Source organism: Brachionichthys hirsutus, chromosome 7 (assembly GCF_040956055.1).
Source record: "Brachionichthys hirsutus isolate HB-005 chromosome 7, CSIRO-AGI_Bhir_v1, whole genome shotgun sequence".
Lineage (NCBI taxonomy): Eukaryota > Metazoa > Chordata > Actinopteri > Lophiiformes > Brachionichthyidae > Brachionichthys > Brachionichthys hirsutus.
In genome coordinates this window covers 13168622-13186787 of record NC_090903.1, presented here as the reverse complement: position 1 = coordinate 13186787, position 18166 = coordinate 13168622, and the positions used below count along the sequence as shown (strand labels likewise).

General features: G+C 46.5%; 1 protein-coding gene across 1 annotated transcript; it reads left to right on the top strand.

Annotated features, from left to right (window-relative positions):
- The first annotated feature begins 728 nt into the window (after window positions 1–728).
- spred2b (sprouty related EVH1 domain containing 2b) lies at window positions 729–16745 on the top strand. The gene is made up of 6 exons (XM_068741397.1): window positions 729–758; window positions 10092–10284; window positions 10371–10539; window positions 11199–11263; window positions 15668–15826; window positions 15957–16745. Exons 1-6 carry the CDS (start codon window positions 733–735, stop codon window positions 16743–16745), a joined length of 1401 nt encoding a protein of 466 aa, XP_068597498.1. The 5' UTR covers window positions 729–732.
- Window positions 16746–18166: the final 1421 nt, after the last annotated feature.

The following is an 18166-nucleotide window of genomic DNA, read 5'->3' as shown; positions in this document are numbered from 1 at the left end:
GGGGGGGGGGGGGTCATTCATCAAAGGACACCCCCCCCCCCCCGCTTTACAGCCATTGTGGGCCCTCCACCAAAATGTAGACCGACGTCAGCGCTTCCGCCCTGTAATACCCCCATCCGCCTCCTCCTCCCTCCTCCTCCCCCCCGTCGCTGGAGCAGCTCGGCTGCCTGCAATCCAACATGGAGTAGAGCGAGATGGGGCTCTAGCGGGGCCACCCCTCGGTAACAACAGCGACAAGGCGCCTTTTTACGCACACCTGGAACCGGAGTCGTCGGTGAAAGCATGCGTCCGAGGACTTTAAAAAAAACCTGAGCGTGTGCCTTGCGTTTCCGTGTGTGTGTGTGTGCGTGCGTGCGTGCGTGCGTGTGCTTGGGGTGGAGGAGGAGAAGGAGGAGGAAGGGGGGGGGGGACGAAGAGAGGAGCAGGATTCTGCTATCGAACTCTCCGTATCTCGGCTTTACGCGCTCCTGAAGGCGATGGTGGAATAAAGTTCTGGGACGGGAGCGCTCGGGATCCAGAAGAAACTGGGTGTCTCCGCGTTTGGAAGAGGAGAAGCAGACGGAGAGGGGGGGCGGCGGCAGCCAGTCCAAGGCAAGCCAAAGAGCCGACTCTCGCACAAAGGCGCAGGGGGGGGGGGAGAGATTTAAGCGGAATCGGAGGAGCCGCGCTGAGAAAATGAAGAGCGAAAAGAATGCAACCTTCGTGGGACGTTACCGGAGGTGAAACGGGAAAATGATAGAAGAAACGCACCCGAACGAGTGAGTACGCAAAGACCTCTCCGTGCGCGTGGGTTTTATGTCGGGGATGATTGGGGGGCAACTCGGTGGAATGTGCAGCCTGGAACATGCCCCCCCCCCGGAGCAGGCTGTGGTGCGTCGTGGCTTTACTGTTTAAACACGGTGCGTAAAGATGCTGCTGTGAAGCGATGCATTGACAGTTCTGTAGAAAAGGGTTCTTTTCAGGGCCCCCACCTCGGTGTAGACGAGTCATGAGAAGGCAAGAGAGGAAGAGGAGGAGGAGGAAGAGGAGGAGGGGGAGGAAGGAATACGCGTGGGTGGATCGGAAACATTTTCTGAAAGGATCTGAAGCGCGCAGGCCCCCGTTGCAGCGCAACTTAGAAACTCAGACACGTCCCGAAGTTCCTCCTTTTATTAATGGTCGTTAGGACGACGGCGGCGGCGCGCTCACGCGCCTCCCGTTCGTGCGTGATTCGGTGCGAGAGGCCCCCGCGACGCTTCGGGAGGCGGCCCGGCCTCGTTATTTGGCCACATCTGCGTGTTGGCTTCCGACCGAAGGGGGAAGTCTCACAGGATATGAGATATCCGATCCGCCATCGCTTTCTCAGGCGCGCTCATTTGCATAGCCTGCCGAGCTCCATTCATAAAATACGCGACGACTGGACCCGGAGCGGAGAAAACAGGCTCCGGTCCATCCGGTTCCTCCTCCGTTCCGTGGATTATACGCGCAAAATGGCATAATAAGGAAACGCGGGGACACGTGAGAAGACAAACCGGAGCCACGTGAATTACCGACGGCCGCGCGGCTATCAGAATTTAACTACAACCCGTGTGCGTGTCGGAGGACGCGGGGCGGTGCGCGGTAGGAATGCCTGCCTCGCAGATCCGCCGTGTGCTCGGGCGGAAGGGCGAAGGGCACTCGGGGGGGGGGGGGGGGGGGGGGGTTGCGCTGCCGTGTCGTGACGCCGGCTCATTCATAAAAGCCTTCTAACCTTCAGCCCCCCCCATTCATGCCTGCTGGCTGCATGCGTGAGAAAGAAACGCAATGCTAAAGCGCACAGAAGCGCCAGCTAGCTGCGTTCAGGGCCGCATCGTTCCTTTATGGGGCCTTGAACAGACCCCCCCCCCCCAAAAAAAAAAATAATAATAAAAAACAACAACGTGCAAGCAAATGTGCCAAAGTAAAGCGCTTTCAGACGTGCTCTCGGAGATGTGTGCTCAGTGTTCTGTTCGTACGCTCCGTGTTTGCACACGCTTTTCTTGCGGTGAGACGGAGACGCGGTGGCGTTTGAATGGAAATGGCAGAGAAAGAATTCGTTCGCGTTACGATACATTAAATGGCCTCACAAACCACCACCTTGTTGTTTCTGCTTCTGCCTGTTTTCCTTTAGCAACTACTTACAGCTGTCTTTTTGTCGTCTGATCGGTTTGCCTCTTCGCCTCCACCTTGTGGATGTTTCGATACAGACGTAAAGTAGGCATGGCGGGGGTCGATGGGTTAAGTGGTTAAAATTGACATTTCTTGTAGATGGAGGATATGCAATGTGATAGAATGGGGTTGTCTTGGGGATGGGGACATTTCAGGTGCCCCCTGCTGGCCAGGTGAGACCTCTGCAGCTACTTGTTTTGCTTATGCGTCCGAAGACCCTTGATCACTTTCATTATCCTGACGTTAAGATGTTATGAATGAATCCCCAGTGGTTGTGGTGCAATTCATTCATGTAAATGTTTGGTACGTGATGCCAAAAAGTCATTTCCTGCCGTAAGGAAATCGCCCAGATAAATTTGCGTCGCACGTTCTGTCAGATTACCGGACAAACCAGTCCGTCTCCAGATTATCCTGCGACTTGCTTGAAGGTTGATTAAATAGTTTTACTGTGCAGCTCTCGACTTTTCCATATGTCTTCAGATCAAACATGAAATTCTGAGGGTACATTTTTTTTATTTTCAAAATGGCATTTCGAGGCTGGTATTGACCGATCTAAATGGACTCTGAGCCTATTGGTTAACATCCGGTGATGTAATGCACAGCTTTTGAAAGTTGCTTATTTAACGTGTTCACATGCTTCAACTCGCTTATATTGCACGGGCGTGGATTCGCCGCTTGCGTCGTCTCCACCGACGCAACAAAGATGACCCACCTCTAACTTTTATTCAGCCCTGTCTTTGGCAGGCTGTGTTAAAAGGGGCTTTAAATAGAACCGGTGCCAAAGTCTTGACACCAAGCGAAGCGTTAGAACGTTGATATTATGACATCATGAACCTTCTTTAGCTTCCTTGTGGGTTTGGGGCAAACCCAATGTTTTAAAATAGTCGTCCGCTAACCAGCGGGTGATGTCACGGTGTGTTTCCGCCATAGACTGCAGAATAAATAGTGGACAAATCCACTGTGACATCACCCATTGGTTTGTGGCTGACCATGTTGAAGCCTCCAGTTTAGCGCGGTAGTCGCCGCCATCTTTGTTTATTGAAGCCAGAAGTGAGTACTTTGCTCCGTGTTGCGGATTATCACGGTAGCCTCACCCTTATGATTTGCCATCCATTTTTATTCTGAATGGGATCTAAAGTTAAGTTTCAAATATCAGATCTCTCCAGCGATACCTTCTGTGAAATCACGGTGGCGCAGTTCGGCGCCGCCACGATGCGTCATACGGAAGTCTTTACTTGCATATTCCTGGAAGCGGTGGAATCAATAATCACTTATCTGCCAGTGAGTGCGATGTGGCCGTCTTATCAAGAATAAACGATCATTATGGGATTAAGGCTGGGCGAGGAGATCCAACCCACGCCTTCATTCTCTTTGTCGCGTTGAAAGGTGCAGCGGCCTGTGTCAAAGGTCGGCTGTTTCGCCACCGCTTGCTTTTGATAAATGTTTAACGGTGTTGCGGCGATTCTGCCGATGGATGCTCACGGGAGCGCGTCCGAATGGCTTCGCCTGTTCGATGGACCAATCGGATTGGTCGTCGTGGACGTAGGAGATCTGGCAATGTCGTGGACCCGCCTGATCCGTTGCTGCAGGGTTAGCATTTGAGCGATCAGCACTGGAAAGGCTGCAATCAGCTGAGGTCAACATAGCAACGAAGCCGTCCCCGAAAAGCGCTAATCGACCGACGAGCACGCCAGCGAGGCTGCGCACTCCCTTGGCGGGACCGTTTGCTTTCTCTGATGCGAGATTCAGACGGATGTGCAATGTCTGCTCCGCGGAAAAGTTCATCACCTAAAGCACAACTGACAGAAAAAATGTCACATTGTGTTAGAGAAATAATAAATGTGCCGAAAGTCATTTACTCTGTTCAACCACTGTCTTATCTCTCCTCAGCAATTTCTGACCTTTACCACACAGGCCTGTCAAAAAAAAAGGATGCGAAATCCGACACTTCCTGTTGATGTTTTAGACCAGTGGTCCCCAAACTACTGCCCGCCTCCACATTTGACCCGGCCCCCTGAAAAATACCAGAGACGAAACTGGAATATTATTATTATTTATTTTATTAATAGTGTTATTATTTATTTCCTGATTTGTTTTTTCTGTGAAGAAAGGGTTATTTGGTGGATGTCTGGAAAACAATAAATGTTTAGGCACCCCTGCGATCATCACACTTTTTCTGTACAAACTGCCCCCGGCCCCCCATCAGAGAAGGGAAAAGTTATGTGGCCCTCACAGGAAAAGTTTGGGGACCCCTGTTTAAGACCGTCGACTCGAGCGACCTTTTGTCAAGTGATTTGTGCAGAGATTGTTTCGAGCTGGCGATAGTTGTGTGCAACGTTTTTTTTGTTTTTTGTTTTTAAAGTGTGAAAAAAATCCAATTAAAAGACGGGGTGGAGAAGATCTGGATAATAACGCCTGATGTCTACGATCATGCTTGATTTTCGTACGACAATTTGAAAACATGACTTGGATTGGATTTGCGGGTCCTTTGTATGTCCCACACACACACACAAACACTCAAATGGGCACATCATGTGGAACAGATCCTTGTTCTCCAGCACTTCCTGTCTTTTATAGAGCAGATCATCGCTATCTGGAGACCCAACACAATGGACCTGGTTTGTTTGGTTTCTTTTTAATATATTCTTTTTAGCTCAACTCTGCTCATCAGCTGACGAGATGGCAATTTCAGGGTGTTTTCCCCCCTCGCCACAACGATTACCACAATCAGCCGAGACACAGCAATAGTCTTGATTGGCGGTCTCATCAACCACCACTGCCAATATATTTCTTTCATTGCAATTGAGGGACAGGGCATCATCTCAATGTCCCAGACATTTATGTCTAACAGTATCCAAAACAGGATAAATGTCAAACAATGCTCTTATGTGTAGTTCCGATGTCAATTATTAATAGTTTTAATTAAAGACAATTGCTGTTTGAAGTTTTCTTGTGGGACGAGTTGAATTTGAAGTTAATACAAGTCATAAAAGACAGACGACATGCTATTTAAAACTAACCACAAATGGGACTAGGAAGAGATGCGGCCAGTCATGTGTCGTGGCAAATATACCAGCCTGTAAAATAAAAAATACTGATATTGATGCATGTCAATCACAGAAATGAAAGCGCATTAGAAATCATGAAAGCCTTCGTCACTGTGTTTATGCCCTAATGCGCTAAGCCAAACACTGTATAAGAGGATATGCAGGTCTTGGTTGGCCTTTCGGCCACTTTAAAGAGTTTTCGAGGTAATCGGCTTATTACTAGTTGGGTTTCTGCCGTGATCAAGATGGAGGAGGTGCAGAGTCACCTCAGAGAACGCAGTTTCCTCTTGGACTACGTGTGATGACTCAACCAGGCCCTGTAAATTTGTTTGCCCTCGAGTAAGGGGCTTTCGGTTTAACCCCATCCTTCCTTTGCCAATTTGCTAACGTTCAGAGGGATTTTATTGCCATTTTTTGGACTGCGTATGTCACAAAATGTCCTGAAAAACGATTGGATAGGTTATTCTGAGCTCTCTTTGCCCTCATTTTTGTTTTATTTATTGCCACGTCTGAGAAAGTATGTGAACAAATCTGACCGTGGCTGATTTCATTTGAAAATGATTTGCGGCAGTCACGGCGTTTTCCCACAGCGATTGAACAAATAATCAGGAATACATTGGAAATTGTAATTGTTCAATTGGGAATGGGATGTTACCCGTTAACATTCCTCAGCATGTTAGTGACCCATGTCATGTCAACTGACGTGCTTATACCCATTTACACCAGAAGTGTGAGTCCTGCTGCACAGGCAAACGAGGAAATGAAGATATTGGAGGCAAAACATTTAATGATATTTCATTGTTGTGCTCTATGAAGAAGGAATGTGCATTCTCAACCTCAACCCTACGGGTGTGTGTTGTTTCCATTTATTGGGAAAGCAGTGTAATTGCTAAAACCAATGCTGATCCGAATGCCATTTTTCATTAATTTCATGACTTATGTAAGCAGAAATTGAAATGAACTTGAACTAATGATGGAAACTTAAGGGCACTAGAGCAATCGCCGCATCCGAGTGATTGGGATGTCCACTTGGCTCTGCTTTTATTGCACCTTGTAGTGAAAATCGAACCTTCCAGTCACTTCCTGATGCGTGTGGAGCTCAATAGAGATAAGCGGACACTGTGGGTGTGAGTGGTTCTGTTCATCAGGCAGAGGCCCCGGCCAGGCATTCCTTATCAGAGGAAGTGTAGCCGCCCTTATCACACATGGCCGGGGTGCCCTCACTGGCCCTTTTATCTGTCACACATGAGCTGGATTCCAAACTTGATAACCCAACTGCTTCCCAGTCCTATCTGGAACTCTCTGCTCAACAGGGTCCATTCAATTAGTTAGTTGTTCCAGCTGGGATATTTTGACGATGCGGCAGATCAATAAACTCCACGTGGCTTGTCCCATCAGGGGTCGCCACAGGAAATCAACTTTCTCCACTTCACCCTGTCCTTTGCATCGTCCCCCTCAGCACCAGCCTCTCTCATGTCCTCCCTCACTACGTCCATGTAACTTCTCCTGGGTCGACCTCTAGCCCTGTTCCCTGGCAGTTCCATCCTCAGCATCCTTCCACCGGTAAAACGTTATTAATCCCCAACGAGGACATTTCCTTGCTTGCAGCACCTCCCGTTGCTCCTCAGCTCTGCAGAGATTTAAAGTCTGCCTTGATCTTTCAAGGCGTCTTTAAGTGACAACCGACCCAGCATCAAGGAGCAGGGGCTCCGCGGTGACCTCGGCCGCCAGATATTTCTCACTGGAGGTGGCGGAGTCCAGAATGTGGCTAAAAATGTACACTTTTTGTATATATAAAAATATATGGAAATGCAACTAGCATGTTGGCTAAGTAAAAGCAATAGGAAATTGTATTTTGTTGTGTCGTGAAAGAGGTAGCCCAGAAGCTATGGCTGTCAAATACAGAAGTGTACTGTAGAAGTAGAAGCGGGACACACCCTGCACCTTTGGCCTGATGAAAATGGCTCATGTTACAAGTTGTGATGCATGAATTTCCTGCTCTTTCCTTATCAGCGAGGTGGTGACTTCACCCTGTCATCATGCTCCACCTAAAACCGCCCCCGCTTTACTTTAAATACGCAACTTTACATTCTCACCCTACCTTTTTTGCCAAATATTAAACGGGATGTGTCCAAAAACTGTCCGTTATATCACAGTCGTCTGTGAACGCGACACAAAAACGGGATTTAAAAATAGCGCATCTTTTCTCGAAACTGGCATCACCGTCTCTTTTCAGCATCGGAACCTTGTGTCACATTCGTTGGGATGGAATTAGATTCCCAAATGCGTTTGTCTGTGTATATTTATGGCAGAATGTGCGCTCGTTCCCAAGTGTGCCGCCGTTGAAGCAACGCATCGCTGCTTGTCGTGGCTGTCTGTGAGTTCAAGCCACCCGGTTCAGAGGCGGCAGACGGGCCGCAGAAGGCGGCTCAGAAGACGGCCCGGAATCTGACAAGTTCATCACATGGCGCTGATAGCAGGTGTCGTGTATGTTAATGCACACATGTTTTTATAGCACATAATCGGGTGTTATTTCTGTATGTGCGTGGACAGGATGTGTGGTTTGGTTCGTGAATGGGTCAGACACGTGTTGTCATGTCATGAGTCATGTCGAGCCGATGAGGTACTCGGATATAAAAACAGCGCTTTGGATTTAACACGAAATATTTTCCAAGGTCAGAGCTGCTCCAGAGGCAGAAATTATACTGTTGATTTATCATTTATTATTTTATTTATTCAATAAGGCCGTCATCAGCAATTTTATCCAATGGCTGAGTGCGATTATTTGCTATTTATTTTACGCCTTACATTATATATAACATAAGTTTTATCATAGGATGAATGCAATTTAGGAGAAGGCAGCGCCATTTATTGGGACCCTTATATTTGGACTCGGTAACAGCCAATCACCTGGAAGGCCCTGCGGCCAATCAGCAGACTGGGAGGAGTGGCGGTGGGCGGTATTTTTGGGTTTCATCCAGCTGTTTTAATTTAACTCCTAATTACGGAAAGTTTATTTACCTCCTTTAGCTTGAAAAAACAAAATTACAATCAGGTGATGGGTCTCATTTCACCTTGAGCAGGATGTCAGGCTATAAGCTAATGTAGCTAACACTAATATCACCCAAACACGATATACACATACACAAGGCGTGGCCTCTTAAGGTGGAGGAATGGGATTGCTGACAAATGCAGCAGCTAGCCGCCTGGAGGTGATTGAGTCGTCACTTGTTGTCTTTCGTTACACAATGTTTTAGACGCTAGCCAGCTAAGCTTGTTGGCTGGTGATAACCCTCCGCGATCATGAAATAACTGTTGCTGCACAAGATTCCCACGTGGTTAAGAAGGACCTGAATGACTATTTTCCTCCGCCCATTGTGGCGTGATTCATGCTTTCACGTTGTGTCACTTGAGACACCGTCAGCCAACAGGCGTTAGTGACTATAGTGGCTTTTTTGTTTAGGCCGATGCTCAATCTGCACTTTCTCAGCAAGAACGGGAACTGTTATAAAATAAAAGCCACTTTTTTGTGCCTTTTTCTGCTCCAAACGTGGACACCTTTTCATGTGTCTTCACACTGTGTGTGTGTTGCTTACATGACAGTGCTGCAGCTTCTTTTCTGTTTGTCTGCAGTCTGTCATTCATTTAGTTTTATGAATGTGTGTGGGTGGGAGCTGGTGAACCAGTTTTGCCACCTATCTGTCTGTGTGTTTGTGTGTGTGTGTGTGTGTGTGTGTGTGTGTGTGTGTGTGCGCGCGCGCGCGTGTTCTCATCCAATCCCTGAGACAATCTTTAAGCTAATTATATAACAACACATCTCATTCACTCCTCTTATGCTTCGCTGTCTCCCTCCCTCTTTCTGTTTTTCCTTTTCTCTTTATCCCTCTCCCGCCTACACACACACACACACACACTGCAGCATTGATGAAACACACAGAGGTACATCCTGTTGTTGTCAGATCATTCATGGGGCTTGTGACCACGTTCATTGTGGTACTGTGAGGGTGGTGGCTGATGCGCTAATGCCTGGGAATGTCTTCTGTTTTGCTATCCAACCTCCATTATGTTGTCTCATGTTAGAAGCACCAATGGTTGCTGACCGCGCACGGTTTTTGTCCCGCGTTTTCATGTTTCTGTATGGCATAAATCGTAGTTGTGTTATCTGAGCGCCTACTGCATGCGCAAACTGCACTGTCTGTAATTAGAATAGGATTATTCTGTACCGGTAATAACTGGATGAAGCATGGTTATGATTGAGACTGAAACAAATATGGTTCTGATTATTATTCCAAATGTGATTCTATTTTAATGAATTATTAGCATCTAGAAAAGCACACTCCAACGCCAAGCAGCTCATTCCCCTCCTAACTGGATTTGCGACCATCCACATGGTGATCTGGATCATCATCAAAGGTTCAAAAAATGTATTTGTCTTTATACTCCAACCATGAAAAGTAAGAGTGAATCGGAGTTTATGTGTATTTTTAACTGATTTTTGAATCCATAAATGGTGGTTTTGATTTTTGACCAAAAATACATCGATAGAGTGAAAAAAATCCTTCACTGAAATATTTAAAGCCCCTCTGCGTGCTCCTCAGCGAAATATCCACATCCACAAAATACCCGACCGAGAAATCACCGGGAAGTTCTGTCTGCTTTGCCAATGTACACAATTCATTTCCATCCATTTTGGTCAAATGCTGTCTGAGTGTCTGACTTGTCGCCTTCCGGGGGGCGGGAGGGGGCGTGATACAGAAAGGTCAATTTCTTTGGTTTTGTTTCATTTTTATGTCCGTCGCAGATGAGGATGTAAATGATGTCAAATACAACTCGATACATACATTTCAGCCTAATAGTTCATGACCCTTCTCTGTGCAGTGACAGCTACATTGTACGTGTAAAAGCGGTGGTAATGACACGGGACGACTCGAGCGGCGGCTGGCTAGCCCACGACGGGGGCGCTCTGACCAGGGTTGGGGTTTGCCGTGTCTTTCCATCGGAGCTGGCTCCACTGCCAGCCCCCAGCTTTTCGCAGTTCCTAATCCGTGGGGAGCGTGTGCGGGATAAACAGGTAAAACGCAAACGTCAACAAAAGCACGTCAAAGCACATTAAAAAAATAAAACACTGAAAATATCGATGCTGTGTCCTGCAAACAGGTGATCCTCGATTGTCCACTGAGGAAGGACCTTGTTTACACGATAGCAACGCCCACTTTTCATCATTGGAAGGTGGATGACAGGAAATGTGGCTTGTCCTTCCAAAGTCCAGCTGACGCCAGAGCGTTTGACAGGGGGGTACGGAAAGCCATCGAGGACCTGGCCGAAGGTACGCCGCACCTTAGAGCAGTGGGACCTACATTTTAAACCGACAAATTGAGTGAGATGATCCGCAGTATCCTGCTCTCTAGCTGGGTTGAATCTTTGGCTTGTAGCTATGCCTTTCTTTTTTTCTTTTTTTCTTAGCCAAGCATTCGCATTTGTTTGATCACCTGCAGAGTCTGTTCATTGGTTTGGTGGACGCCTAGGTGCAAATCCCAATGAGTTCTGAACAATGCGGCGCCCTCCTGGCCTCAGATGTCAGCAATGATTGGCAGAACGCTACGGGTTGCTGAAAGGTGTACTGGGTGTCTAAATCTGGAGCCCTAGTTTAGTAGAATCATATTTTATTTGGAGTAACCATCCAAAAATGCGTATTGTTTGGGCGAAGATAAGTCAGGGATACTTTAGTCAAGATCCACTCCAAAAGTGAATGAGTCATAACCTCATGCTCAACCGAATCAAAATTCGTGAACACAAACATTCGTGAAAAATTATTTTGAGAACTAAGTGATGGCAAGTTGGGAACCCAGACGACTCTGCATTGCTGTAACACTTCTTGATTTCTCTTTGGAGGCTTTATTGAGTTTCCACCATCAGCTGATTAGCGAGTTCCAGAATTGCCTTGACAAACACATCATCTGGTAATTCCTGTTTTCTTCTCTGTAGGCTCCACCACCTCGTCTACAGCACTCCAGAACGAGGGCGAGCTGGGCGACGACGACGTCTTTACTGTAAGGATATGTCCGACATTTGTGAACTGCTTCGTTTGGAGAACTTATAGGTTGTCGAAGTGCAACTCTGTGCCCAACATGACGGCTACAAGTCCTCATCTTGGTGCTGCCATTTAAAAAGATAAGGTGCCACGGTAATCCAAATGACACTTAAGAAAGTAATTCATCTGTGGATTGATGTTTGCACACTATTGAAGAAGTGTCATTCACACCATTGAAAGACCAAAATGCTGAAGCGTCCTCTCACTACAAATATATCAAAGATTTGTTACTTGTATCTAGTAGGAACTTTGTGATCCCAGGAATTAATATCTCGCATCTTATTCAATTATACCAATACTTCAAGTAATTGTATGTTGTTTGTGTGTCAGGCCTCTTGACACATGAAGGACCCCCACCACCCTAGTCTTTAACTTGACACCAGGAGCAGCCGGTAGGGTCACAGGTTCACTTCCTATATCCCACTACCTTGCTCCTTCCTGATGACGCCCACCCTCTCCACTCCCACAGTTGAAAAAGAGAGTTGACACCAAACTAGCAGCCAGCAGCTGTTTCCCAGCTTAGTGCAGAGCCGGTGATTTACGAGAGGAAGTGCCTCGTGGTTCATCTTTGACTCGAGCTGTCTGTACGGGCCAAGACTAATAGGTGTTCCTCTGGGAGTATATGGCCACTGCAGAGATGCATGCAAACAGACAAATAGTGGTGAGAGAATGCAACTGCTCTGTAAGAGGGTAGAGCAATGCCTGAAAGAAAGACTTTCAGTGCCACAAATTCAAGGCAATTTTTTTCATTCGTAGAAGCTCATAATGAAAACTATTTAGAGGTAATCTCATTTGTATTTGTTTTTTTTTTTATAAACTGTCAATAGTTTCTCTTAAATGGCTCACCCGGTTCTGTATAGGAACCCTGACACAATTCTGAAATGGTACCAACAAAGGCCAAAAAATGTATGTATGAGACTGGATATGAGACTTTTGTCAAATGTTATGGCACAACTGGGGTTAGAGACCGGATTTGAAATTCCTTTTCCCACAAACATCGTCTAATAGGGTCACAGCAAAGATCTTGGACAAACCAATGGTGACACAACAAAATCCACTGTGTGAGTTCTTAACAATGTTCCACAAATAAATGAGGTGTCATGCACAGCATGGTGTCATCTGCATCTAATGTGACATTTTAGATATACATTGATCAGCTCTTTGTAATAGCATAATCAAAAAATTGTCTTTCCAGCCTTTTGGCAGCTGGTCATCTCGTCTGTTCAGAGAGTTAGGAGCTCCAACACCCGCCTCTCAATTTGAAGATATTTTTGGTCTTTTTTCTCTGATTTAGCTGTTAGCCACTACTACTAGTGCTAATTAACTTCCCCAGTTATGGGCCATGCACAGAATAAATCAACAAAGCATCACACCATCAGTTCCACCTTGAACAGGCTGAGTAAAAGGTTCTAAAAGAGAGACTGCCAGACCCATGTGTCTAGATGAACTGCGACTTAAACCTCACTGACAGGTTTTTACAACAAATGTCTACTTGTCTTTGTTGGCTTTTAATCTTTCTTAGTCTCCATAATAGTCAGAATGGTCAATCCTCTGCATTGACGATTGTTTTAAAAGTTTTATATCTGTCTTATGCAAGCAACGTAGCACATACAGAGCACAGCAAGAAGTTACCCAACAAAACCTTTTGAGAAGAGAGTCAACAAAAGGCTCTTTTATTTCACTCTTTCTTTTTGGTGAAATTCAGCATGATCTACTGGTAATTTGACTTATAAATAACCATCAGGCTGTCAAATGTAACTTTGCCAATAGCACTAAAATCACAAGATGACGAATACTGGGCACAATGATGTACTCAGTGCTACTTGCTTGGCAAGTGTAATGTTGAAAAGTTAGTGGTGGATAGGGAATGGATAAACATCTCTAAATTGTTCCTCATTCACTAAACCTAAACTTAACCCGACCCTCAGGTCTCTGTTTAAGCTCATTCACAGGGGGGAGAGAGCCATTGAAGTAGTTCTGGGCTCATCCCATGAGAGCAAGATCAGCCTGTTGAAGGATAAATTCTCCCATGCTTTTAGTTGGGCCATGTTTTGTGTCAGAAAATAACTTGAAATGCCCTCTGCCCAGCCTTGAGCCAGAATATATAGAGGGAGGATGTCCAGAAATATAAATTCTTCCCCTCTACTGCTCTCAGTCTCTGTGTCTCCTTGTGCAGTTTGAGCTTGCAGGATAAATTCTGGTCTGTGTTTTGAATTAGTTACAGCCATGGAGGCCAGAGTCGCACTGGTTTTAAACCATATCAGCTCCCCACCTCCCGGTAATGTCTTCTCCAGGGGGGCGGGACCCGGAGCGGAGGCAGCATGTCATGTTATTTTTGGCCAGCTGCTCTGAGGGCTTTGCAAGAAAGCTGGGGGAAATTCTCAGCATGGCGGTATCCATGTGGGGAACAGGATATAATAGGGATAGCTTCAGCAGACAGACACACACAAACCAGATCTGGGTCATACAACTCTTGCAAATAATTCATTGCAATGGTTTTAAGTGTCAGATTTTACCACGAGTATGGGAAATGTTGCCCCTTCCACAAAGCTTTAGATAAGTTGGCCAGGATTACTTGAGTTAAGTGTTATTGGAAGATGGCCCACTTTTTTATTTAGCAATATTTCAATCAAATGTAGGTTGGGCAGTTTGGTAGGTTACGTTTATTTTCTCAGAGGCTTTTTCCCCCCAAAGTGACGAAGCATTGTTTTTGGTCTTTGTGTGCACGTTAGTTGCTCAGCCCATCCGACACTTTAGTCCAAATGGAAAGTTCTCAACAACTGCATGTAATGCCTTGGAATGTGGTGTAGACTGCGATGGTCCCCAGATGATTAATCGTACTCGTCCTACTGAGTGATTCCCCAACATTTCCTGCAGAACCACCACCTGATTCACATTTGTGGTTTTTGGTTTCATTTCTCAAAAACTGCTTGTATCTAATTTCATGGTTCATCAAATATGAATATGTCTTTCAATATTAATTACAATTACTTTGAACCTTTAACTTTTAATCTAGTTTTCAAGATTTCGAACACTTTTGTTTGAAACTATTGACATTTTTTTCTACTCCTTGCTATTGAATAATGCTAGCTTGCATAAAAGATCTGTTGCCATGCTAGTTTTAGCATGTAGCGCAAAGCACCGTGCCTAAGAACAGTGTGGGGTCTCGTTTCATTATAGGCATACTGCACATTGCAAGCAGTCTGGGGTTCAGTGTCTTGCTCAAGGACACTTCAACAAGTACACACATGGACAAGAGATTTAACCAACAGCCATAGACTGCATCCTTTCCCAGTTGAGCCACCACCCATTTTTGAAGTCTTTGCATAATGCATTGAGATATTGTCTTTAGGGAGACGGAATAACTTTGATACAAAAGAACCCTTCAATGGAGGTGAGGAACAGCTGGAGTATTGGCTTATGGAGGTTGTGGCACGATGTGTGGGTTAAATGCCAACGGTCGGCCAAGTTGGAGGTGGGAAAGGAATAGATTGAGGAAGCCAGAGGCGAGAACGGAAATGACAAATGAGCCTGAAGATTGTCTGCTTTTCTTTTCTTTTCACAAATGTGCCTTTGCCTGTTTCATTGGGTCGAACACACCTTCAAGATCTGTCCACACACACGAGACAAGAGTTGTCATGACCTGACTATCAGCTGGTACATCGCAACACCCCCATAAAGACTGGTCCCCAGTGTGCCTGTCTGCAATCTGTCTGAGCGCTTCGCTGCAATGGCTCAACTGTCTAGTGGCTGGCCAAGGTTTGAGTTGGAGTGGAGCCCTGGCGGCCTCTAGCAAAAAAGGGGACAGGATACCATTAACACACACACACACATAATCGGAGTGGTAGAAAGAGAGATTGAAACAGATGAAAACTAAAGTTTTGACGGTTTGTTTAGTTGTCACCTTCTATTCTAATATACTGAGACAATTATAAAATTGTGTTCATCCCTTTTCCATCAGTGAGGATAACCTAAATACTGTTGTAGGGTCAGATGTTGTCCATTACAGCTCTTGAGTGTTAACAACTGTTTTGAACTGTATTGAACTACCATGCCTCTCCAAATGAGGACTATGGATACATTATTGACCAGAGAGCATTGCTTCAGGGGCTAATTGAATTTTAAATCAATTCACTTTGATCATTTTAACAAGGTTTATTTTAGTGTGTTGTGGATTGGCAGATGGTGTTGATCCACAGTGCCTCAAAAATCAGAGCTCACCCTTCCTGTTTTCCAGTCAGAGTTGCGCCAAGGCTTCCTGCTTTTGTTTATCCAATCACGGGGTCCTCTTGTACTAGTTGTTTGGTGTACCCAATCAGAGTTCGGCTCTCAGTCTGCATCCTGTGTTTGTTTGTCTCCCCAGAATACCACAGACAGCTCATCCAACTCCTCCCAGAAACTGGAGAGTTCTCTGCAGCCGCTCGAGTCCTCGCCTCTTCCGCAGAGACACAAGTGCATGCTGGGACATCGCCATGATCTCCTTGACCCTTACCGGCTCTCAGACCACTATTTCATGGACCAGGTGAGGCACTGATTATCTCGGTATATCGCAGATGCTGTAGGATCAAAGACCTTTTCCACAAACACATGTTCTTGTCCTTGCTTTGGATTGGTACCAGTTGTGTTTACGTTACATTCCGTCTTTTCCTCAGCCATTGGCTCGGATTCCTCGACACGTCACCTTCCAGGAGGACGAGGAGATCGTCCGAATCAACCCTCGGGAGCGCAGCTGGGAAAGAACCACCGAGCGCCACCTTGGACGGCAGTTGGATCGCCCCTGGCTGACTGGCTACGAGGACTACCGCCATGCCACAGTGCGTGACAAGTTCATCCAAATGGAAGACTCTGAGTCCTACGTCCACTTTGCCAAGACGGAGGCACAGAAACATGACTACACCTATCCGCTGGCACCGGCCTTGTCGCCCTCAGACTCGGACTCTGCCCTTGGCGCCTTGGTTGATAAAGGCCATGTCGGCTTGTATCGCCAAGGGTTCTCCTCTGTGGTGTCATCCCAGCCCCGCTCCTTCCTCCCAAGCTCCTCCCCATCGACCAACGGAGCTAAAGGAAGGAAGGAGGATGGGGTGGAGCGCGCTCAGTGCGAGCACTGCGGCGAGGCCTTTTATCTCTCTGACAACCGGAGAGGCCGGTGCCAGGATGCTCCGGATCCGGTGCGGGCGTGCGTCCGGAGGGTCAGCTGCATGTGGCTAGCAGACACCATGCTGTACCACTGCATGTCAGACCCAGAGGGGGACTATTCAGACCCCTGCTCCTGCGACGGGGGTGAGAGCAGCGGGGGAGGCCGACTTGGCTCCCGCTGGTTAGCGCTGCTCGGCTTATCGCTGGTGGCGCCCTGCCTCTGCCTCTACCCGCCTCTCCACGCTTGCCACCGGGCGGGGCTCAGGTGCGGCTGCTGCGGCGGCCGACACAAGGCCCTGAGCTGAGCTGCCATACCGGAATTCTCTCGTAGGAAGCGACAACAAAAATCCTAAACCCAATGCAAACACAGGGAAAGGGAAGGATGGGGAAATACAGAGGGGATGTGCGGCCTCGGTTCTCTGGGTTTCTCTACAAATTCCAGACACTGAATTAAGCCAAAAAAGAAACATTTGGTGAATTTTCTGACTGACCCGGGAAGATAAGCTCCCCCTTATGGCAGACAGTTCTCTCTGCTCTCCATGTGGCCATTTCATGTTCCGTTTCAAGTGGGAGCACTCTTTTTAGGGGGCCTTTTTTCTTTCTTTTCTTTTTTTTTTTATAGCTGACCTATATGTCATGTATCACATATGCAGGTACTTTATACTTTGTACACTGACTTGGCATCAAAGAACTTGAATTATTTTTTTTGTTCTATTGTTTTCTCATCATTGATGCACGCGTGGCCATTTTGTTAATATTCTATTCCAGTATCAAGCCCGCTCAGCTTATCTCCAGCAACAGGAGAAATCAGACACTACACCTCATGTGTGTGTGTGTGTGTGTGTGTGTGTGTGTGCGCGCACGTGTGTGTTTGTCTGGATGTTTCATGTGCATGCTTAAAAGGAGCGCAGAGGCCTTTCGTCGCCTCTGCTGCAACTTGCAGTCAAGCTTGTGTATAGTCCACATAGCTTTCCACCATCAACGTCTTTCTGTTGACTGAAACAAACATGGTACTCATCTTAAGCTTCTTCTAACGGTATCCCAAAGATTTGTGTTTTTATCCTATTTATTTTCTCACTGAATTGATCTACCAGCAAAACAGAACGGGGTGCCGGGTCGTGATTTGCTCACTTGGTGAGGCGGTGCATCAGGTCACGCTAAGATAGCCTAGCATCCGTCTCCCTGCACCTTTTCATGTTATTTCAAAGAGTGCCTAAACTATCATCTAAACGAGGAATCCTTCTAGTTCTAGAATCAGTGTGATGCTCTTGTCTTTTTTTAATCTCACATCCTCTCAAAGCGGCGTGAGACTTCAAGGCTCTCTTTTCTTCATCCTCTGTCAAGAACATCAAGTCAAGTCATCCGTGTTGCATCAATTGAGTGAAAAATCAAACGGATGCCGTCAAAAGGTCAGTGGCCGCTATGCCTTAAAACGCGGAGCGTCGCTCCAAACATCTCACCCATCGCTCTGAAGATGTCTGCTTTAATGGAGAAGTGCGAGCATGGATCCTGCTCCAAGCAAAGAGCCTCAACACATAGTTTAAACTATTTTTGTAATCAAGAGTAACTTTAAAAGAAAAAGGTTCTTATCAAGGGTATAAATTAAGGACCGCTGTGTGTGTGCGATGTACAATCAACCCTCTCCTAACCCCCACACCCAATGGAGAAGACCAGTCACACTTTAGCCTAGGGCCGCGCAGCAGTTAGCTTAGCATAAACGGAGGGA

Bases quoted from the DNA above. Each gene is read 5' to 3' on its own strand.
- spred2b (XM_068741397.1), top strand. From the start codon at position 733: ATGATAGAAGAAACGCACCCGAACGA. The intron at 759-10,091 runs GTGAGTACGCAA...TTCTCTGTGCAG, and splicing joins GAAGAAACGCACCCGAACGA to TGACAGCTACATTGTACGTG. The intron at 15,827-15,956 runs GTGAGGCACTGA...TCTTTTCCTCAG, and splicing joins ACCACTATTTCATGGACCAG to CCATTGGCTCGGATTCCTCG.